The 21,390-nt window shown below is 42.1% G+C and overlaps 1 protein-coding gene across 5 annotated transcripts in view; it reads right to left on the minus strand.

Annotated features, from left to right (window-relative positions):
- Positions 1–856: 856 nt before the first annotated feature.
- The window catches only part of ATP11A (ATPase phospholipid transporting 11A), a 241,958-nt gene continuing 221,424 nt past the window's right edge, over positions 857–21,390 (minus strand). For 2 of the 5 annotated variants that reach the window (XM_075336655.1, XM_075336659.1), the window contains 2 exons: positions 12,491–12,656; positions 857–2,130 (listed from right to left, as the gene is read on the minus strand). In XM_075336655.1, coding sequence (XP_075192770.1) covers positions 1,873–2,130; positions 12,491–12,656 — 424 coding nt within the window. In that variant the 3' untranslated portion in view covers positions 857–1,872. Of the gene's footprint in view, positions 2,131–3,186; positions 3,278–10,626; positions 10,716–12,490; positions 12,657–21,390 lie in introns of all 5 variants that reach the window. The other 3 variants (XM_075336656.1, XM_075336657.1, XM_075336658.1) reach the window with 3 other exon arrangements.

The raw sequence follows: 21,390 nt of genomic DNA on the forward strand, positions 1-21,390 counted from the left end.
GCAAGCAAGTATACTGCACGCTGCCTCCTGCTGCTGGACGGACACACAAACGTACTCATAGCACAGACACTCATACACACATCAGATATCACACACACACACACACACACACACACACACATACACACATACACACATACACACATACACACATACACACATACACACATACACACACACATACACACAGATACACACACTCCATCCAGAGGTAAAGTGTGCGTCCGTTAGGTTATACCTGTCAGGAGCCCGCACATTCTAGCATCTACCCTGGCTGCTCGGGTGGGAGGAAGTAACATGTCCCAGTTCCTTTCGTTCCACCGCACGGCTTCTGAGGATCGGTATCGCTGGATGTGGTGAGTGTGTGTGAGCGATCTGAAGGGTGAGATTGTGTGTGTGGTGTGATGTGTGCGGGGGTGCGATTGCTACAGGTCCTGCCGCTCAGGGTCTGGTCAGTGTGATTTTGGGGTGCCTGCTTTCTATAATGAAGTGTCCTGCAGTATCTAACTTTTTTAGCTGCATGGACAATTCATCATTGAACCATAGCTAGGGCTTATTTTCGGGGGAGGGCTTATATTTAAGCCTTGCTCCAAAAATGCTCAAAATCCCTGGAAGGGCTTATTTTTGGGGGAGGTCTTATTTTAGGAAAAACACGGTATGTCTAGTCAGCACGTGACCACATGTAAGAAAATCACATACTTGAGGTCATGTGCCCGCCAGCTCCCGCTATATTGCAGACTTATACCACAAAGCCAGGCAACCCCTTTAATGCATACTTAAGCACTAGACCCATACTATTCCACATTGTTACATACAGTGTAAATACATGAAGTGCTCATTGCAATAAACAACACAGTCACAGAGAACCTTTTGTTTTATTGTGCATTACTTTGCAGTTATTGTAACCTCTCCACAAATTTGGTCTTGTAACATATAAGCGAAGCTGAAGTTATAGCAACGTATGACAGATAAACCAAACACAATAATATGATGTAAGAGAGGGAATGCCCAAAATTATAGATGTAGCTGACCCGAAATTGTCATTTAGTCCTGGGCACAGCATTGGAATCTCAGACAAGTCAGCTCCGATACATCTAAAAATTTGATCCAATGACATATTTCTTCAGCGAAGATATTTTTACAGATGTAAAATGTATATTTATCTATATCTTTTTTTTTTACTTTCTTAAACATTTGTATATTTTTTACAGCTTGAACTCCATGATATGTTTTTTTCAGCAATGTCCCAAAGTAACAGTACTTCCAAATATGCACGGCTAATAAGAACAGTGTATGTCACAGGACACAACACACATCTATGAGGTCCTGGGGGAAGCTACTGGGAGAACACGGGGATTACACGAACAGGTTTGGCAACTTACAATGAAATGAGCCTTAGACAGAGTTTCTTGAAAAGAAATGAGCACAAGAGAAACACCAGCATGTTCTTTTGGTACCAGCAGAGGAGAGAAAAAGAGAGGAGGATCTTCAGTTACATGACATATTGTGCTCCATCAAACATCAACTCGTTGACTAGAACATGTAGAAATCATCCACACACATAGTCCAGTAGTATAAAACAATGAAAGCAGACACGACTAATAAACCACATAAATCTCCGGACAGAGAACGTGGAAATGTACAGTGCTATCAGTCACACAGTACCAGACTGTGAAAATTGTTCATTGCTGCTGTGTTTAAAAAAAATAACCACCGGGCCCCATAGGCTAAGGAGAGGAGCAAGTGCTCCCATGGACAGTCAGCAAGTAGGAGTCCGAGAGGCTACAGTTTTACTAGACAATCATTATGCTGCTTCTCCCAAAATATAGAATAAAAAAATAAAAGTTTATAAAGGCTTGCAGTGGTGATGTGTCACACGGATGTTTCCAAGCCTGACCTGCTGAGGTATGAGCCCGTGCTGGAGCTATAGCGGGTATTGGAATAGCCAAAGAGGGAAGGGAGTCTGAAATAATCATTATTTTGCCAGTGAGTTAGCATCACTTTTTTAGAATAATAATTAGACCTGCTGGCCGCAGCACTGTTGAACTCGTTGCTTTGGTAGTTTGGGCTCTGCATGGAGGCTAGAGGTGTGAACTCAGAATTGTGGTCCTGAGACAGGCTGGAAGCATTCTGTTGAGAAATAGAAAAGAAATTAACTCAATGCACAATGGAAGAAACAAGGCATATGACAATATTTAAAGGCCATCATTTTTGTAGGCACTAGATTTTTTATTCTGGGAGCTTCACTTTTCATAAACATTCATTCTGCGCACAATAGGAAAAATTGCTATCCTTGCTGTTAACTGATCTCATTGAATCTTAATCTTGATTTCAATTATGTTAATCACCTAGAATGGATCGGTTTATTAAAACATTAATATATAATGTTCATTATCCCATGATAGATGAAATACTTTGATCACAGGGATTGTATTAAATTATAGCTAGAGGATAGGGAGTGATTTATTAATTGCCTGATCTAGAGAACCCTACTGATACTGAGAATGTGGCTCTGGAGAGTACCATTGGCAGTCCCATCGAGAATGAATGCAGTAGAAGTGCTCATGCTCAACCTACACTCCATTCAGACTGGACTGTTCAGAGCTCCATTCGTGGGAAAAGTTGAGGTGCCAGAGAACACCAGTGCCTCAAAAGACAACCAGTGCCCAAAAAACATATTCATTATCCTACTGATAGGAGATAAGTCACTTGGTACCACCTATTTCATTTATAAATACCTAAATGCTGCATTAGACTTACATGTTGGAATAAACTGTACTATATGGAGATTAAAGGAAGATTTCAGACACACAAAGTAAGGCAACATTATGCAGATCTAGAAGCAAGTAATGTGAACAACGGATACATCAACAGCCATTATTAGTTTCCAGTCAGTTCTTTAGTTTCCAAAAATGGAAATACTAATAGTAAGGTAGCCATTTCAGAATAACTCAGTTATTTACAGGAGAAACAATAGTGAACCAGTGGGATAGAAACACGCTAATATGTAGCCACTGTTTTCTTGGTGGAGTCAAACACTAAAGGTTTACTGTGAAATAGCAGAAAATGTTTGAGAATGTAGATGTCACACACAGAAAAACGTTTGGAGGAGAAATGTCCAGAGTTTTATCACACCAGAAGAAAAATACAAAATGCACTATGGTCACATTTATGTATTATGGTTACCTACTCAGAGCATGTGTTGAACTTATCTGTCAACAGCACTGGAATCGTCCAGAAGTCTCCTTTCAATGTCCAAATTTTGTTTCAATATCTTCTGTAAGGATGAGGAAAAACACTAAGATCTGAACATGCATGAGTGTAAGATGTGGATTTGTATGTCTCATCATAGCTGGATGTACAAATCGTATTGAGAACTTGCGCAGAACCAATAATAACATTCGAAAATACCTTTTCCATGGTTGGTCTCCTAAGATCTACCTGATGGTCTTTAAATCTTGCTAATATACTCGAGTTCCTTGTTGGTTCTGTGGTGGTATTCGGTGTCATTGGATAAAGGGGTCGTGCAGGCTTGTGGTTCAAGTCTACAGTCACAATATGTGACAGCATCCTAATGAATCCTCACAGGGTATACACTGTATATCGGTGTTCCCCAACTGCAGTCCTCGAGACCCACCAACAGTGCATGGTTTCAGGATTTCCTTAGCAATGCAGAAGGTGTTGGAAGCATCACATGTGCAGGTGATTAAATTATCACCTGTGCAATACTAAGGAATCCTGAAAACATGCACTGTTGGTGGGCTTCGAGGACTGGAGTTGGGGAACACTACTGTACACTGTCATGATTTTCTGTTGCCTACATCTGGAGTGGTTCCTTGACTGCAATTATGTAATTTTAATACCTCCGGCCATGTGCTGACTAGATGCGCGGAGCTTCGATCAGTACAAGTGAATTGATACTGGTCATTTCTAGTCGGAGTCAAGCCGGAAGTACGCTAATTACAAACATATGGTCACATGACTACATTCTCCCAGAGTTGGGATTGGAGAACCCTGTCAGCATGCACTGTGCGGATTCAAAAGTCTGCAGTCACAGATTGACCGTGAACTTGAACCCCAAGCCTGGACAAGCCTTTTAAAGAGAACCTGTCATTAGGCATGACTATGGCAGCATGAATCAGAGACCAGCTGTACAAATGCAGCCAGGTATGTTTTATGCTGAAATGCAGCTGTGTTTTAAAGAAAATATAGACCTAGTTTAAAAAGGCTCATTCAACCTTTACCTAACCCCCATTTCTTGGAAATGGCTGGACCATCGTTGTAAATAAACACTTGAACCTTGTGTCACTCTCACCTCACCCCTTTGTAGATTGTAAGCTCTTACGAGCAGGGTTGTCTTTATTGTTTCTTTAATTATTGTCTATCCTCTATAACTGTTACTTATGATTGTTTTTATATGAACCTTTGAATTGTAAAGCGCTGCAGAAAATGTTGACACTATAGAAATAAAGATTATTATTAAAAAGATGACAAAGGATTATGGCGCTGATTCAATAAAACAGGCGTTGTACAAGCCAGGCTCAATGAATGGGTGTCGTGGAGTAAGAGGTACCTGATTCATTAAGACGTGCACCTCCATGCACCTCATCAGAAATCTTCCTCCAGTCATGAACTGGAGTAACATTTCTGCTGCAAGGTATGCCACAATTGGTCATGAATTAGATTAGCGGGCCTTGCTATGCCACATCCTGCCCCAGCTCTGCCTACTTTGGCGGGGCTGGCTGATAACGGCAAAAGTTGCAAAACCTTTGCACAACCCTGAGTTGCTCCAAAATTTCAGATAGTTTAAGGTGTTTTACATCGGAATTCTGTCGTGAACACCTTAAAAGTGTTGTCCAATGTACAATATTAATTTAAATCAATAGATCTTGGCATAATAATAAGTTACACAATGTGGATGTGTTAAAAAAAAATTTTTTCCTGTATCGAGATATTATTTATGCATCTCTCCTACGTACTGTGTAATGGCTGTGTCTGACTGTAGAAATATATGCTCAGATCATACCACATCTCCTGGGCTGGAGAGGAAGTAAGAGCGGCGTCACACGCTACAATATATTGGGCGATATGTCGTCGGGGTCACGGATTCAGTGACGCACATCCGGCATCGTTAAGACATATCGTAGCGTGTGACCACTACGAGCGACTGTGAACGAGCAAAAATACTCACCTTATCGTTGCTCGTTGACACGTCGTTCATTTTCAAAATGTCGTTCCTTCTTCTGTGCTCCGGTTGCTCATCGTTCCCGAGGCAGCACAGATCGCAGTGTGTGACATCCCGGGAACGACGAACACAGCTTTCCTGCGTCCCACTGGCAATGCGGAAGGAAGGAAGTGGGCAGGTGTTGCGTCCCGCTCATCTCCACCCCTCCGCTTCTATTGGCCGGCCGCTGTGTGACGTCGCTGTGACGCCGAACGTCCCTCCGCCTTCAGGAAGAGGATGTTCGCCACCCACAGCGAGGTTGCCGGGAGGTAAGTACGTGTAACGGGGGTGACCGACTTTGTGCGCCACAGGCAACAAATTGCCCGTGACGCACAAACGACGGGGGCGGGTGCGATTGCTCATGCGATCACACGATATATCGTCCCGTGTGACACTGGCCTAAGAGTATACAGATAGCACAGCCTGGGATTGTAGATGCTGGTTTCTGAGGTAAAACATGTTTAATAACAGACAGGGAAACATTTTTTACCTCACAGAAAGAATCAGCTGCAATCCCATTGTGGAATTTATTATTATTCCAGGATCTATTGATCAATGTGTACTTTGTTTGTAGAACAACACCTTTAATGAATAAGGGATAATGTGCTTTGCCCTGTCTCGCTGCATTTGCCTAACAGGTCTCTCCTTACGTGTGTAGATGCGGAGAAGTCAGCCCGAGACCACATTGGTCTAGTAACTCGAAACATATTCTCTGGCCAGCTTATCACTCTACAATGCTGCAGTGCTTAGGAGTAAAACATACTAGCTGCAATCGTGTAACAAGGGTCTGTTTCATGCTGCTCATAGTTTGGGAACAAGGAATCTAATTACAATTTCCATTTCAATTCTCTGATGTTATACCATGCATATAGCACAGTTGAAGAGATTGCATGTTAAAATCAGAATTATGGAAAAAGGAGGTTGGGTGGGCTCCACTGGCATAACATTTATATATACTCACTTTTATGTAGATGTACTGTAGAGGAGCTGATCAAATAAGATAAGCAATATTTAGAATATACCGGTGAGTGGTGGTATTGTCACAAGTGTGGTATTTTGGAGGGGAATCTTACTTTTTGCATTACGTTATGATGTTATGAAGTCTGGGTGCTCATGATAGATATGTAGGAACATGAGCGTTAGATGATGATTATTATACACTGATTTTGCGTCATGGATAACCTGACCTTTTAATATTTGCGTTACTGCTCCTTGAACTCCTGGATGACCACTGCTCATATACAATGTAGTGGCCATTCTTGAGTTCTTCACCACAGCTCCTATTTATTTTGATGTATAATACGCGATAATGGCCAATATGGAAAGCTGGGGTATCAGGGCTCTCTACACTGTGTATTACCATTGGCCACAAGATCTGATAACAGCTGATAAATTGGGGTGCTGGTTGCCAGCCTTAACTATATAAAAATTGATTGACACTTGTCTAATGATCTGTTTACAACAATTAAAGATTTGTTCATACAATCGTTCTGTCCCCATACAGCTTCATGTTGTCGGCAGCACATCCACCATTTATATGGGGTGATATTCTGCAGATAACGATTATTCTTATTATGGTGGAATAAATATTCTGATCACCCACCCAAGTGTTTGGTCATTCATGGGGTGCTCGCTGGCAATTTCATGCAGGCCAATAATTAGGAATGAGTTTTCGTACAGATGTGCGGTCAATGATCATCTGAATGTGTAAATGGGCTTTAAGAGGGCAACTCTGCATATCATGTAGATTCCGTTGTATATGAATGGACCTGGTCAAATATGATTTCTCCAGCCTGTATGTTGCTAAATGTAGTACATATGTTTACATATTTTATGTGATTTATTGTGTCTTGTGGCTCCTTTGTTCTCTTCTGCAAATGTGTATAATGGAGCTGTAAAATAGTGATGTAAAAATACAAATACGTGCCATGAAAATTGGAGTGCAAGCTGCAATCTTTATACAACAAAGGTGTCCGCGTAATATCGGTGATTTACAGCATGGAGTTAGTTTATTTTTCAAGCAAGCATGAAAAGTGATCACTTCATTTTTTATTTTTTTTTTTTGCAGGAAAGAATTAAAGTTTTAGATAACAGAAGAAGACACAAGTAAGTGTTCTCAAAGGCAATAAATCCTCCAAAGATTTTGCTGTTTTCAGCCAAGCCTCCTACTCCCACTGGCATCGATCACGATCTGATGTATTATACTGGCAGGAGGCCATTAAACACTAAAGACACACACCCAACCAGTGTACAAAGATCAACACGTGGTGGAAGTAATGACCCACCTGGCTCTTTTCCAATACAGTTATTCTAAAAACTAAAATACTTTTACTATAATGAACTGAATGTGTGTTATCAGCCTCTAAAGAAATATCCCTATGTCGAACATTAACCAAATATCCACAGGATGAGCCCTCAATGTTCAACAACTGGGCCCCATCTCTAAATAGGGATCTGTCCTGCCCCGCTCAGGATGGAGAGGTGGCCATGTATTCACGGTTTTCTCCTTTCATTTTTATGGGTGTTCTGAAACTGCAGAGCTAGCATGCTATATGTAGATATGTCATAAATAACTGATATGGAACAACCCCTTTAAGAGAATAGTTCTTTTCTCCCATAACCATCAGCGTGACTTCATAATGAACATTCACACCCAGTCTGGTTGAAGAAGCATTCAATGGCACAAGATAGTGAAACTTTCAGATATAACCATAGTCTAATTTGTCTGATTCATGACCTTGTTACCCGTCCACTCGTCTCTGGAAACCCAAATGGACGGCTAAGAGTAGACATAAAATAACTACTGGCCAAACACAGTCAGCAGTCCTGCTATAGCACAATATAAGCTGGTAGATCAGGATCCAGCCATTTACTGTGTGCACATGAATACCTCTAAGGTTATGTTCACACTTCTGGTTGATTTTCCATTTTTCTGATCTATTTGAGTACTAGGAAATGCAAAGAAAAGTTACAGGACCCATTCATTTAGATATGTTTTTTCTTTTTTTTCCCTCCTAAATGCTATCTGTTTGCCTCTATTCCATCTGCCATCAGAGTTTTTTAGTTGAAGGTGGCAATAAGTCCATCAAGATCAACATAAGATGTTGATCGAAGAGGAAAGATAAACCTCATGGGGTAGAAACCAACAGCTCCATATTATAGGAAAAATTCCTTCCTGACTCCACATACAGCAATCAGACTTGGTCCCTGGATCAACCCCAAATCACAGAAACTACTTCGCAGTAACTGTAATATTATAGTTTTCCAGGCCTTAATTGAATTTTAGTAGTGAATCAACCATTACAACATAATGTGGCAGAGAGTTTCATAGCCTCACTGCTCTAACAGTAAAGAATCCACGTCTGTGACTATGATTAAACCTTCTTTCCTCTAGAGCAGGTGTCAGGAACCTTTTTGGCTGAGAGAGCAATGAATGCCACTTATTTTAAAATGTAATTTCATGAGAGCCATACTCACAAGGAGGAGCGGCGGTGGTGGAGCGGCTGGGAAGGTCCCAGGAGACAGGGTCGACGATGCTGTGGCCGCGGACGAGGGGGTGTCGCGGCTTAAGAGGGTCAGTGTGCGGAGAGTTGGCGATACTGCTGTGGGCTTGTGGGGTGTCACGGTGGCGGGTGCCATTAATTGCTTTGAAACTCCCGCAATTGACGAGATCGACTTCAAGAAAATGCCACAGTGCGTGCGCAGATCGACGTGATTGACTGCAAGAAAATGGCAGCGGAGCCCTATCAAAGAATCAAAGCAGCCCGCAGTCCGCTGGCTACTGCGGGGGTCGCGCCGCAACACCCAATGAGACTGCAGTATCGCCGACTCTGCGCCCCTACTGCCGCCATGATAAGCCATATGTGGTTTGTAAGATGCACCCCCCATCTTTACCCCAGTTTTGGGGGGGAGGGGGGTGCGTCTTAAAAACCCGAAAATACTGTATTTTTTATAACTATAGATTTGTCTGCAAGCTAGATTCAGCCATCAAAAGAGCCACATCTGGCTCACAAGCCATGGGTTCCCAACCTCTGCTCTAGACATATAGGCGGCCCACTTATCCACATCACAGGCTTAGGTGTAAAAACATCATTAAAAAGGTCTCTGTACTTTGTAATAAGATCGCCCCCAAGTCTTCGTTTTTCCAAACTGAATAAACCCAAGTTAATAACCTGTCTTGGTATTGCATTCTCCCATTCCTTTAATAACCTTTGTTGCTCTTCTCTGCACCCGCTCTAGTTCAGCTTTTTCCTTCTTATACACCGGAGACCAAATATGTACAGAATATTCTAAGTGTGGTCGCACTAGTGTAAAACTATATTCTTCTCAGAAGCCTCTTTTAATGCATCCCATTATTTTATTAACCTTGGCAGCAGCTACTTGACACTGGTCTCTAATGTTTGTCGTTTGCCGTCCTTCCATACACCCAAGTCTTTTTCAGTGACAGTTTTATACGCGGTTTTATAATTTATTACATAATTATATGGCTGGACAAAACCTGTAGTCTGCACAACTTTTTTCTGTCCAAAAAAATGGATAACAGAGGAAATGGACACTTCCATTTTTTTACATGACGGAATATGTGGAAAACTGATTATAATGGACGGTCATCTGTTCTGCTTTCTCTTTAGCAGATGCATTTTTTTAGCCCTTCGCCTGCCCAGGACACTAGTCTAGTAATAACAGACCTGTTCAAAACAGAACAAAAAATGAATGCAGATGACAAATGAAAACCAACACTTCCATTTCTGTGACAGGTCTGTAGAACCTTGCTTTACATTTGATATCCTTTTGCATTCGTTTTTGTCCTTTCTGTTTTTATCTACAACTAGATTGGTTACAAACGGATCCCAAAAGGAAGTGTGAACCAAGCTCAATATAACTGATGGCCGAAGAACATGGACAGAGGTGGAGACAATTGTGGAGGATGTTAAAAAGAAAATGTATCAAGATTCCCAAAAATCAATATTTAAAGATTTCTATAGAATTTGATTGTTTTATGGCCAGTACAACACGGCAGGATTACGTTGGCTCCACTTCATACAATATAATAGACCTTTTCTGTGTTCCCACCGTTATCAGAACTTTGCTTGTTAGTCTGACGAGCTGGAATGTCCGATCACGTGATAATTTTTCATTCTCAGGACATAATTGTTGGAGTTTTATTAGAGGTTAAAGCTAAAACCCAAGACGTCTAGTTATAAACGCTCGCTATATGTGTCCTGTTAATAGTGCAGCACAATATACCACATATACTGTATATTAATGGATAAATATTATAGGGTGCTGCTGGTCTATACAGGTAAATTGATTTCTATTTCAAAGACGGGTACCTTTAGAAACATAAAAAAAAGAAAGTCTGGAAACCCAAGCAAAAGTCAGAAAAAAAAAAAAAGTATCACCTTTAGGTCCGTTAGAAAGTTATATTGGTCGAGGTCTGAGAGAGCACAAAGATGGTGGACTGCTCAACAGAAAGGCACGGTTGTTTAGTCTGTGAGTTCCCCAGAAGGTGGCAGCAGGTGCCCACGTGCAAAGTGTAAGCAAGGGAGCAGGTAATTATGCAAAGCGGGTAGGAGACAGGATAGAAAAGAAGCCGGAGAAAGAAACACAAGGGAGGTTTCATTAAACACTAAAGCAATGCTAATGCATATTGGTCTAAAATGAGAGAAAAAGCTCAATAACATATGTGGAGAGGTATGCTTTCATTCACGTAGGCTGCGATTAAGTGTCCGTATTCACTTGGGCTTTTCAGAAAAGAGATTTTTATATAAATTTCCAAGTAAAAAAAATCATTGCATGCACTATTCTTTTCTGTATTTTGGATGAAATTTGCCTATTCAAGTCTATGGGTGACCGCCAAAATTAGATGCCATACGGATCAGCGTATAAAATCGAATTTTAAAGTATACATTGCAATTTTTAGGCTTTCTTCACACAATGCATTTTTTACTTTTACTGCGCTTTTGGTGAATTTTTGAGGTCACAAAGATGCACCAAAATGCATGAATTTTCTTCTCCCAGCAAAGTCTATGAGATTTCTATTTTGCTGTCCACACTGAGCATCTTTTTTTTGGCTGCATCTTGGCTGTGTTTTTGAAGATGCAGCATGTCGATTCTTTTTGCCTTTTTGGAGCATTTTTGAGCCCTTACAGTCAATAGATTTGACTTATAAATGCATTGGTCAAAATGCAGTAAAAACGCGGCAAAAACACATGCGTTGTTGCCACGGGTGTGTTTTTTGGGGCCAAAAACGCTGCATCTTAGTGGTTAAGAAAAGATGCAGTGTGTGAACTTGGTCTTGTAAATGACACTTACTGCTGATGTAGGAAAAACGAATGGCATACGGATGACAATATAGATGAAAATTGTTACTTTTGGGGGGAGATGAAGGTCAGATAATGTATTATATGGATGAACATAGTATTAAAGGGTAATTTAGTTCTTGACAGTGGACACATTTTAAAGGGGTTGTCCAGCCTAAAATGACAAGTCTTCAGTCCTTCTATGTGACTGCAGACTTGTGAATCCTCATATTGCGCACACTGTACGATGTAAGGATTCTCCAGTGTCAGAGGCGGGAACTGAGATCATGTGACCACAAGTATGCAATATGTATACTCCTGGACAGAATTCACAAGTCTTCAGTCACAAAGAGTGACACAGAGTGACTGCAGACATGTGAATCCTCACATTGCACACACTGTACGCTGTGAGGATTCTCCGGTGTCAAAGCCAGGAACTGAGATCATGTGACAGAGTATGTGAGATGCATACTCTCGGCTGGAATTCACAAGTCTACAGGCATAGAGCGACTGTTGACTTTTCATTTTATAATGGACAACCCCTTTAAAGCAAAGGCACCCGCAATCCACCGCACTCTGCTTTTAGAGGAGTTTGAGTGGTTAGATTATTAGTTATGACAAATAATATACTGTGTGCATGTAATTATTATTGAGCTTTTCTTTCAATGTACAGACATTGGTCACAGATCACATATTATTTAAACTTAGACGCTAGAAGCAAATATCAGTATCTGAGCATCACCTTACTATAGTGAAATGTCTAATGCATAAATGGGAAAAGTGAGTGCAAGTGTAGGCCAGGATACTGTGAGCAAGTGGTAATGCGTGTCTGTATAATATCTATGATGGGTGAGAATGCGCTAAACTAATAAAAGCCTAACCGCTATCAAATTACTGCACGGAGCACAAACTGAATAGTAATGTCTGTAGGCAACAGTTATTAGTAATAGGGAAGGTAAATTACCTGGATCCTTTCTGTAGCTGTAGGCCACAACTGTCTGCATATGACCTTCTTGAGAACATCAGGGAGGAGACTGACTGTAATTAGAAGAATAATGCCCAGCCATGCAGGACCACTGGCCAACATTTGCATGAACACATAATACATCCTCTGATAATTGAGAAAAGGCCTAAAATAGGAAGAAAATACATTAGCCAAACGCTATTTTACTTAATGATCTGATGACAAAAGGAGTCTTGTTGAAACGTAATTTTTATTAAACTACATCATTAAAATTGTTATTCTCAAAATCACAAGTTATCCCCTACCCAAAATATGTAATGAATAACATATAATCTGAGGTCACATTCTCTTAAAAAGAACAAAAATATAGGTTAAAAAATATATAATCTAGTCTTTTATCTGTCCATTTATCTGTCCAACTAACCATCCATCTATATATTATTTTTATCTTTCCTATCTCTCCTATCTCTCTGTCCATCCATTCATCCATAATCTATTTGTCCTATCTGTTCCCCTATGTGTACCCCTAGCTATGTGTCCCTCTATGTTCAGGTCCTCAATTTGTTGTTGTTGAGCCTGGTGTGCTTACTTACAATCCAGTATGGCTGTATAATCCCTTGTGACTGTCTGCCTGCCTACATATATATTATATGTGATGGATTATAGGCTAAAGGTTATTTTTTGTATCAGTTGAAGATGTCATAATTACGCACTGTTATAATGGTACTAGATGGTGGCCCGATTCTAACGCATCGGGTATTCTAGAATTTATTGTGTAGTTAATGTATGATTTTTGTTATATATAATATAGATGTTGTTGTGTGTAGTTGCCAAGGGTTTGTGTAGGGCGCTGTAAATGTTCTGGGTGTTGTCTGAGTATGGGTGTGTGTGAGAGCGGTGTTGATTGTGTGTTGCGTTGTGTGTGTTGCGTTGTTTGTGGAGCGCTGTGTGTCTGCAGCGTTGTGTGTGTGGTGCTGTGTGTGTTGCACAGTTTGTGTGGGTATGTGTGTGTTGCGCGGTGTGTGCATATATTTGTGTGTGCCGCAGTGTTTGTGTGTTGGGTGTTGTGTGTGTGCAGCGTTGTCTGTGTGTGTGGGTGTCTGTGTAGGGCGGGGTTTGTGGTTCCCAGTATGTGTGTGGTGTGTTGTGCGGTGCGTGTGTGGCGGTGTGTGTGTTTTGGGGGGAGGTGTGCACCCCCATCATGCTCCATCCCCCATGCTGCGCACCCCCCATCGTGCTTCATCCCCCCCATGCTGCGCACCCCCCATCGTGCTCCATCCCCCCATGCTACGCACCCCTCAGAGAGGAGTATAATAGGAGGACTATAATAGGAGGAGTATAATAGGAGGAGTAGTCCAGGGGAGAGAGGAGGAGTATAATAGGAGGAGTAGTCCAGGGGAGAGATGAGTATAATAGGAGGAGTAGTCCAGGAAGTGAGGAGTATAATAGGAGGAGTAGTCCTGCAGGTGAGGAGTATAATAGGAGGAGTAGTTCTGGAGGTGAGGAGTATAATAGGAGGAGTAGTCCTGGGGAGAGAGGAGTATAATAGGAGGAGTAGTTCTGGGGAGAGAGGAGTATAATAGGAGGAGTTCTGGGGTAGAGGAGTATAATAGGAAGAGTAGTCCTGGGGAGAGAGGAGTATAATAGGAGGAGTAGTTCTGGGGAGAGAGGAGTATAATAGGAGGAGTAGTCCAGGGGTAGAGGAGTATAATAGGAGGAGTAGTCCAGGGGAGAGATGAGTATAATAGGAGTAGTCCTGGAGGTGAGGAGTATAATAGGAGGAGTAGTCCTGGAGGTGAGGAGTATAATAGGAGGAGTAGTCCTGGGAAGAGAGGAGTATAATAGGAGGAGTAGTTCTGGGGAGAGAGGAGTATAATAGGAGGAGTTCTGGGGTAGAAGAGTATAATAGGAGGAGTAGTCCTGGGGAGAGAGGAGTATAATAGGAGGAGTAGTTCTGGGAGGAGAGGAGTATAATAGGAGGAGTAGTCCTGGGGAGAGAGGAGTATAATAGGAGGAGGAGTCCTGGAGGTGAGGCGTATAATAGGAGGAGTAGTCCTGGAGGTGAGGAGTATAATAGGCGGAGTAGTCCTGGAGGTGAGGAGTATAATAGGAGGAGTAGTCCTGGGGTGAGAGGAGGATAATAGGAGGAGTAGTCCTGTGGTGAGAGGAGGATAATAGGAGGAGTAGTCCTGGGGAGAGAGGAGTATAATAGGAGGAGTAGTCCTGGAGAGAGAGGAGTATAATAGGAGGAGGAGTCCTGGAGGTGAGGCGTATAATAGGAGGAGTAGTCCTGGGGAGAGAGGAGTATAATAGGAGGAGGAGTCCTGGAGGTGAGGCGTATAATAGGAGGAGTAGTCCTGGAGGTGAGGAGTATAATAGGAGGAGTAGTCCTGGAGGTGAGGAGTATAATAGGAGGAGTAGTCCTGGAGAGAGAGGAGGATAATATGAGGAGTAGTCCTGGGGGGAGAGGAGGATAATAGGGGGAGTAGTCCTGAGGGGAGAGGAGTATAATAGGAGGAGTAGTCCTGGGGAGAGAGGAGGATAATATGAGGAGTAGTCCTGGGGGGAGAGGAGGATAATAGGGGGAGTAGTCCTGGGAGGAGAGGAGTATAATAGGAGGAGTAGTCCTGGGGGGAGAGGAGTATAATAGGAGGAGTAGTCCTGGGGGGAGAGGAGTATAATAGGAGGAGTAGTCCTGGGGAGAGAGGAGGATAATATGAGGAGTAGTCCTGGGGGGAGAGGAGGATAATAGGGGGAGTAGTCCTGGGAGGAGAGGAGTATAATAGGAGGAGTAGTCCTGGGGGGAGAGGAGTATAATAGGAGGAGTAGTCCTGGGGGGAGAGGAGTATAATAGGAGGAGTAGTCCTGGGGAGAGAGGAGTATAATAGGAGGAGTAGTCCTGGGAGGAGAGGAGTATAATAGGAGGAGTAGTTCTGGGGGGTGAGGAGTATAATAGGAGGAATAGTTCTGGGGGAGAGGAGTATAATAGGAGGAGTAGTCCTGGGGAGAGAGGAGTATAATAGGAGGAGTAGTCCTGGAGGGAGGTGTCTAATAGGTGGAGTAGTCCGGGGGGAGGTGTCTAATAGGTGGAGTAGTCCTGGGGGGAGGTGTATAGGAGCCCATAGTGTGCGGGGGACGGGGCCGAGCGGCCAATGTGTGCGAGGGGCAGGGCCAAGCGGCCAATGTGTGCGGGAGGTGGGGCCGAGCGGCCAATGTGTGCAGGGGGCGGGGCCAAGCTGAGCGGCCAATGTGACGGTTGGCACTGTAATGACGTCGTTTTGGAGCAAGACAGACAGACAGAATAAGGCAATTATATATATATATATAGATAATACACGACCGTATTTTAAATCCGAGAGAGTTCTGTGAAAAAAACTGACCGCTCACACTTGGACCAATGTTGTGACAGTTTTTTTCAAACAACCAAATGTCCTGAGGGGGAAAAAGAAAAATTGCAGCATGTCCGTTCTGTATTGCGGATGAGACTCCCCTATTCAAGTCTATGGATGTGCTGAAGAAAAAAAAAATCGGATCCCATGCAGGTCATCTGTATTGCATCCGATTTTTACTGATACATTGCAGTTGGTGTAACAAATGGGCACGCAGATTGAATACTGATATCAATAAAGATGAAAAATATTTTTCTCTATGAAAAGAGAAGAAAATTTAACAAATACCAAATCAATTAAAGGGCTCATCTAATCATCTTATTTCTTCAGGAGTTCCCCAGCTTCTTGGGTAATGAGCTCCTCCACACTGAACATTTGGACCAGTGGCATAACCAAGCGGCTAGTCCAAACTGCACGCTCTCTAATGCGGCAAACAGTGAAAGAACAAGATTACCTGAACGCTGCCGCGTACTTTACCAGGCTGTTACCGAACAGTAACCCCATTAGCGCACTTACCAGTCAGTAAATTCTTTATACAGTACATGGCACGGTAGGGTTAGTGCAAAGAGTGAGATCTAGCTAGGCACACAGTGTTGTGGATACCTGCCCTGCATGCCGGGATTTTACAATCCAGAAAGTATGCTCCATTAGAGACACTTAGGACCTCGTTTTCTTAAAGGTGAAATTCTGCATTCTTTTTTAAACAATAAGTCAGCTCTTTATTATATCAGATACTATAGTTTATGTAGGAAATTGGTGTAACTATGTAAAGCTTCGGATGGCTTTCCTCCTGACGCTAAGTCCTGCACACATTAAAAATAGATTTGTGCAAAAAGTTTGACTTTTTTGTCCTGAAAATTGGATGAGATAAATATGGAAATTCCCAAGCTGTTTTCAGATGCTGAGAATACAAGACATGAACCACCTGTAACACAATGCAAGTGTGCAGTGAGCACAGTAATAGCGCACCAGCTAAGGAGCAGAGTGTGAATAATTAAATTATATCCTCCAGGCATTTTATTTCAAAAGCCATTAACTGTACAGCAACTTTACTGACAAAACTGCGCCATGGATAATGTGCAACAGTAAAAAACGAAAACCTGAAGTCAGAATAGTCCATAGGTGTATTACCATCTCTAATATCCTATCCTTATATGTAGTGGGTGTAATAATAGTAATAATAATAATAATAATAATAATAATAATACTACGAGGGGCTGCTGATAAGTCTTTGGTTTTACCCAAAAAGAAACGAGATAGGATGATAAAATTTTACATTTATTCCACATACTCTCCACTGAGATCTCAACACACTTCTTACATCCGTATTCCAAGTTCTGTGAGGCCGCGCTCACATTAGCGGTATTTTGCCGCAAAACCGGATCTGTCATAAATGCGTTTCAGTTCCATTCATTTACAATGGAAGTGCGGCAAGATGCGGTGACATGCGGTTGCGTGCGGCATACACAACCGCATGCGCGCATCTTGCTGCGATTCCATTGTAAATGAATGGAACTGAAACGCATTTATGAAGGATCCGGTTTGCGGCAAAATACCACTGATGTGAGCGCGCCCTAAGCCTAGCAAAAAGAAGGATTTCGGTTGTGCCTCAAACCAGGCATCCGTAGCAGCCATGGCATCAAAAATGGTGTGAAATTTGGTACCCTCGAGGCGTTTCTTCAGGTTTGGTAAAAGATGATAGTCCGAGGGAGCTAGATTTGTTGAATAAGGTGGGTGGTCAACTAGCTCTGCCAGTTTTGCCGTGGTCGCTTGTGCAGTGTGAGCAGAGTTGTCTTGCAGGAACAAGATTCTTTTGGCCAGCTTGCCGCGCCTTTTGGCCTTCAGAGGTGAACCCACTTTGCAGATAGCTTCTTCATGTCCGAATGTTTATGGATAATGACACAAACGTTCACGGGAAATCCCCATGATGTCTGCTATTGCTTTAGCTTAAATTTGTTGATTCTCTAGTATGTGGTTGTGCACAGCATCGACGATTTCTGGAACAACCACTACTCTTGGTCACCCAGAACGTACCTCATCATTGTTGCTGAAGTGGCCTGTATTAAATTTGGCAATCCAGTTCTTAACTGTGGAATATGAAGGGCATTGATCCCCCAATGTCTGTGATATATCACCATGAATATCCTTTGTAGACTTTCTTTGCGAAAACAAGAAATTTTATGACTCCTCTGCTCTCAGTTGCTGTGAATATCGCATTAGACTCCGCCATTTTGTTTTCCCACCACTTGCTTAGAACACTGTTGCCATAAGCAACAAACACAACATTTTGAAAACATATATTAAACACATAAGGCTTTCATGTAATGTAACATTTGTTACCATAGAAACAAAGAGGATCACAAAGCCAAAAAGACTTTCTCATCAGCCCCTCGTAATAATAATAATAATAATAATAATAATAATAATAATAATATCAGCAAATATCTCCAAATAGAAATGTTGTATAATTCTTCTGATTCCCCATATCTCTTTCTTCAGGTTCAGGGCATTGCAGGACATTAGGTATCCATGGTTACGACCATGCATATAGTCACAGTTAGGCATTGGTCCCACTTGCATGCGCATAGCTTCTGATGCGAGAGCATCGGAAGCAATATGCTTATGACTCTCTGCTGCGAGTGTGAGCCGAGGGTCATGCGACTGTGATGCGATCTTGTGATCGTATCACAGCTGCGGAGAAGAGGGAGGTAGCACTTTCTCCATCTCCTCCACAGCCTGTCTCTGCGTACGTACATCTCACTGCGATCAGATGAAATGTGAGATGTGATCTCATTGAATAGGGAGTTTTTCCCTTGGACACCAGCACTATTTGGGTCTGCAGTGTGCTATTTATCATCAGGTATGTGCTTCTACAACTTTTTATGCTTGTTTGACTCTGATTCCATTGCTGGTTAATTAGACCATATCTGATATGCATTATATGTATCTTGTTGTTTCTATAGGATCCCCTCTTTGAATCAGCCATCAGGCTACAGAGGGTTTTCCTGAACCACCATTGTAGTTTACTATTGGCCTCCTGAGGAACCCACTTCTGGGAGAAACGCGTTGAGGCTTGAAATTACTATTTTATTCATATCAATGAGATAAGTTTTTGAATTTTCCTCCCTACTGTCCACCTGCCACACCAATTTATTTGTTGCACTTATCTTAGGCACTGCACCTTTTTTCCGGCAGGGACTTCAGGGGCAGCAGGGAGAGTCGTCGCGGAGTGGAGGCGCCACATCGCATTTTTAGGGTGCCAACCCCCGCTGTAAGGCAGTGCACAGATAGGTGCAGCTATTGAGGGCTAGCAATCTATCCTGTGCACTTTTAGTAATCACGGTGTGGTTTTAAGTGATTTAGTAAAGTATTTAAGTTTTATAGGGACAGTCTATGTGCATGTATTTTGTTATTCCCTAGTTATCACATATATGAGTCTTGCAGTGCGATGTTTCACACGCTCCCATAGATTTGTGTGGCGTTGTGTGAGCCGAGACTTGCTGCCTTACGCAGCGTGCTGCGATTCACATTTCAGGCCAATGTGGCATGAGAAATCAATTGTAGATGGACCCTGCCTCATAGTTTTACACTGGTGCGAGTGCAATTTGATGTTTTATCAGATTGCACTCATCCATGCAAAACGTAAGTGGAATGTAGGCCTTAGTTAGTTAGTTGCTAGAGGTCGTAACCATGGATACTTAAGGTCCTATGTGGCCTGAACATGAGGTAAGTGACATAGCTATGTCAGGAGAACTATACTACATTTCTAACTGGAGGTATTTGCTAATATTATTACACCTACTACATATAATCATAGATAGGATCTTGGAGATGGGAATACCCCTTTAAGTCTCTTTTTGGCATGTCATGTTTTAAACAAAAACTGCTTTGCTTGGATTCTTCCGCCTATTTAGCTTTTATTAAACTTTATTGATAAAATCATGTACCGGTTATATGACATTTCTAGGAATCCCACTCATTTTGTTGGACCTGTATTTTTAGAACAGTATCAACACACACCAAATACTCGTTGTGTTTTAATCACTGCACTGTTTCTGCAGAAACTGAAGTTTCATCAAACCTGCTAATTAGAGAGCTCAAATCAAAAAGGTCCGTGGAGCCTCTGTTAGAAGTCTCAACACGGAAAAATAGCCAGATATCCCTCCGGGAAGGACGTAGCCAAGGAGTGGCTCTTTTTAGGAGACCACCATAACCACCATATTAAGTGGCCCTTTTAGTCAATATCCAACTCTTAACAAGTTTAAAGATATGACAAGGGAAATACCAAGGCCAGGTATCCGTCCACAGACCGCTGTTTCGGGGTATTGCCCCTCATCAGTGTGGAGTAGGATTCTGGCCATGTGGGAGCAATGCCTAGTAGACCAACAAGACAAAAACACTGATCTCTGGAAGACCAGAGAGAGAAAACACTGCCGGCAGCCAACAAAGGCGCTCAATGCCGTGAAATCCTAGGTGCATTGCCCCCTGGGAAGTATGCAAATCAAAAAGGTCCGTGGAGCCTCTGTTAGGAGTCTCGACATGGAAAATAGCCAGATAACCCTCTGGGGAGGACCTAGCCAAGGAGTCGCGCTTTTTAGGAGACCACCATAACCACCATATTGAATCCTATTCCACACTGATGAGGGGCAAAACCCGAAACAGCTGTCTGTGGATGGACATCTGGCCTTGGTATTTCCCTTGTCATATCTTTAAACTTGTCAAAAAGTTGGATATTGACTAAAAGGGCAACTTAATATGGTGGTTATGGTGGTCTCCATGAATGTTTGATCAGCAGTTGATTTACAATACCTGGACTAGGGCCCTTGAGACCTGGTCCAATCACGCCCCCAACACTGATTAGCAGCTTACTGTCAATATACAATGTACACAGAAAGCTGTAATGTGGGAGGGGTTAGCTTTCTGAGCACTGCTGAATACTACATCTAAACCCTTTTATGTCACAACTATTGCACCCAGTAAACTAAGTGATACATCGTTGGAATCAGCACGTCTGTTCCTATATTATGCTGCTCTTGATGAGGTAGTAAAGACCTGGTAACAGATTTCCTTTAATGTATAAATATGCAAAATGGGTAGTAATAGCATGTAAAAGGGGCGCATTATTAATATATAAAAGCATAAAGTGGCATTAGTAATATATTGAGACACGAAGAGTCATAATTAAAGGGATTGTACACTGCTGGGCATAATCTTCTTAGTAACTGTAATCTGTCACAGATATTAAAAAAAAAAGTGAATACCTCCCGAATCGGCAACACTCCTTCAATTTCCCCATAGTGTAAGACACAGATCATGTGACATTGTGTTGTTTTTTTCAGCGCCCGCTCAATCTACTGTATATGATATTCAGATTTAAAATGCACATAACTATTAGAACAAGTCCTGTGGCTAGCATTCTGTCTTGCAAAAGTAGAAGGGCTGACTAAACTGATAAAAATTCAATGTGTTTACAGTACAGAATAGTTGGATTGTGTTTCACGACATGACTGG

This window comes from Anomaloglossus baeobatrachus, chromosome 2 (assembly GCF_048569485.1).
Source record: "Anomaloglossus baeobatrachus isolate aAnoBae1 chromosome 2, aAnoBae1.hap1, whole genome shotgun sequence".
Lineage (NCBI taxonomy): Eukaryota > Metazoa > Chordata > Amphibia > Anura > Aromobatidae > Anomaloglossus > Anomaloglossus baeobatrachus.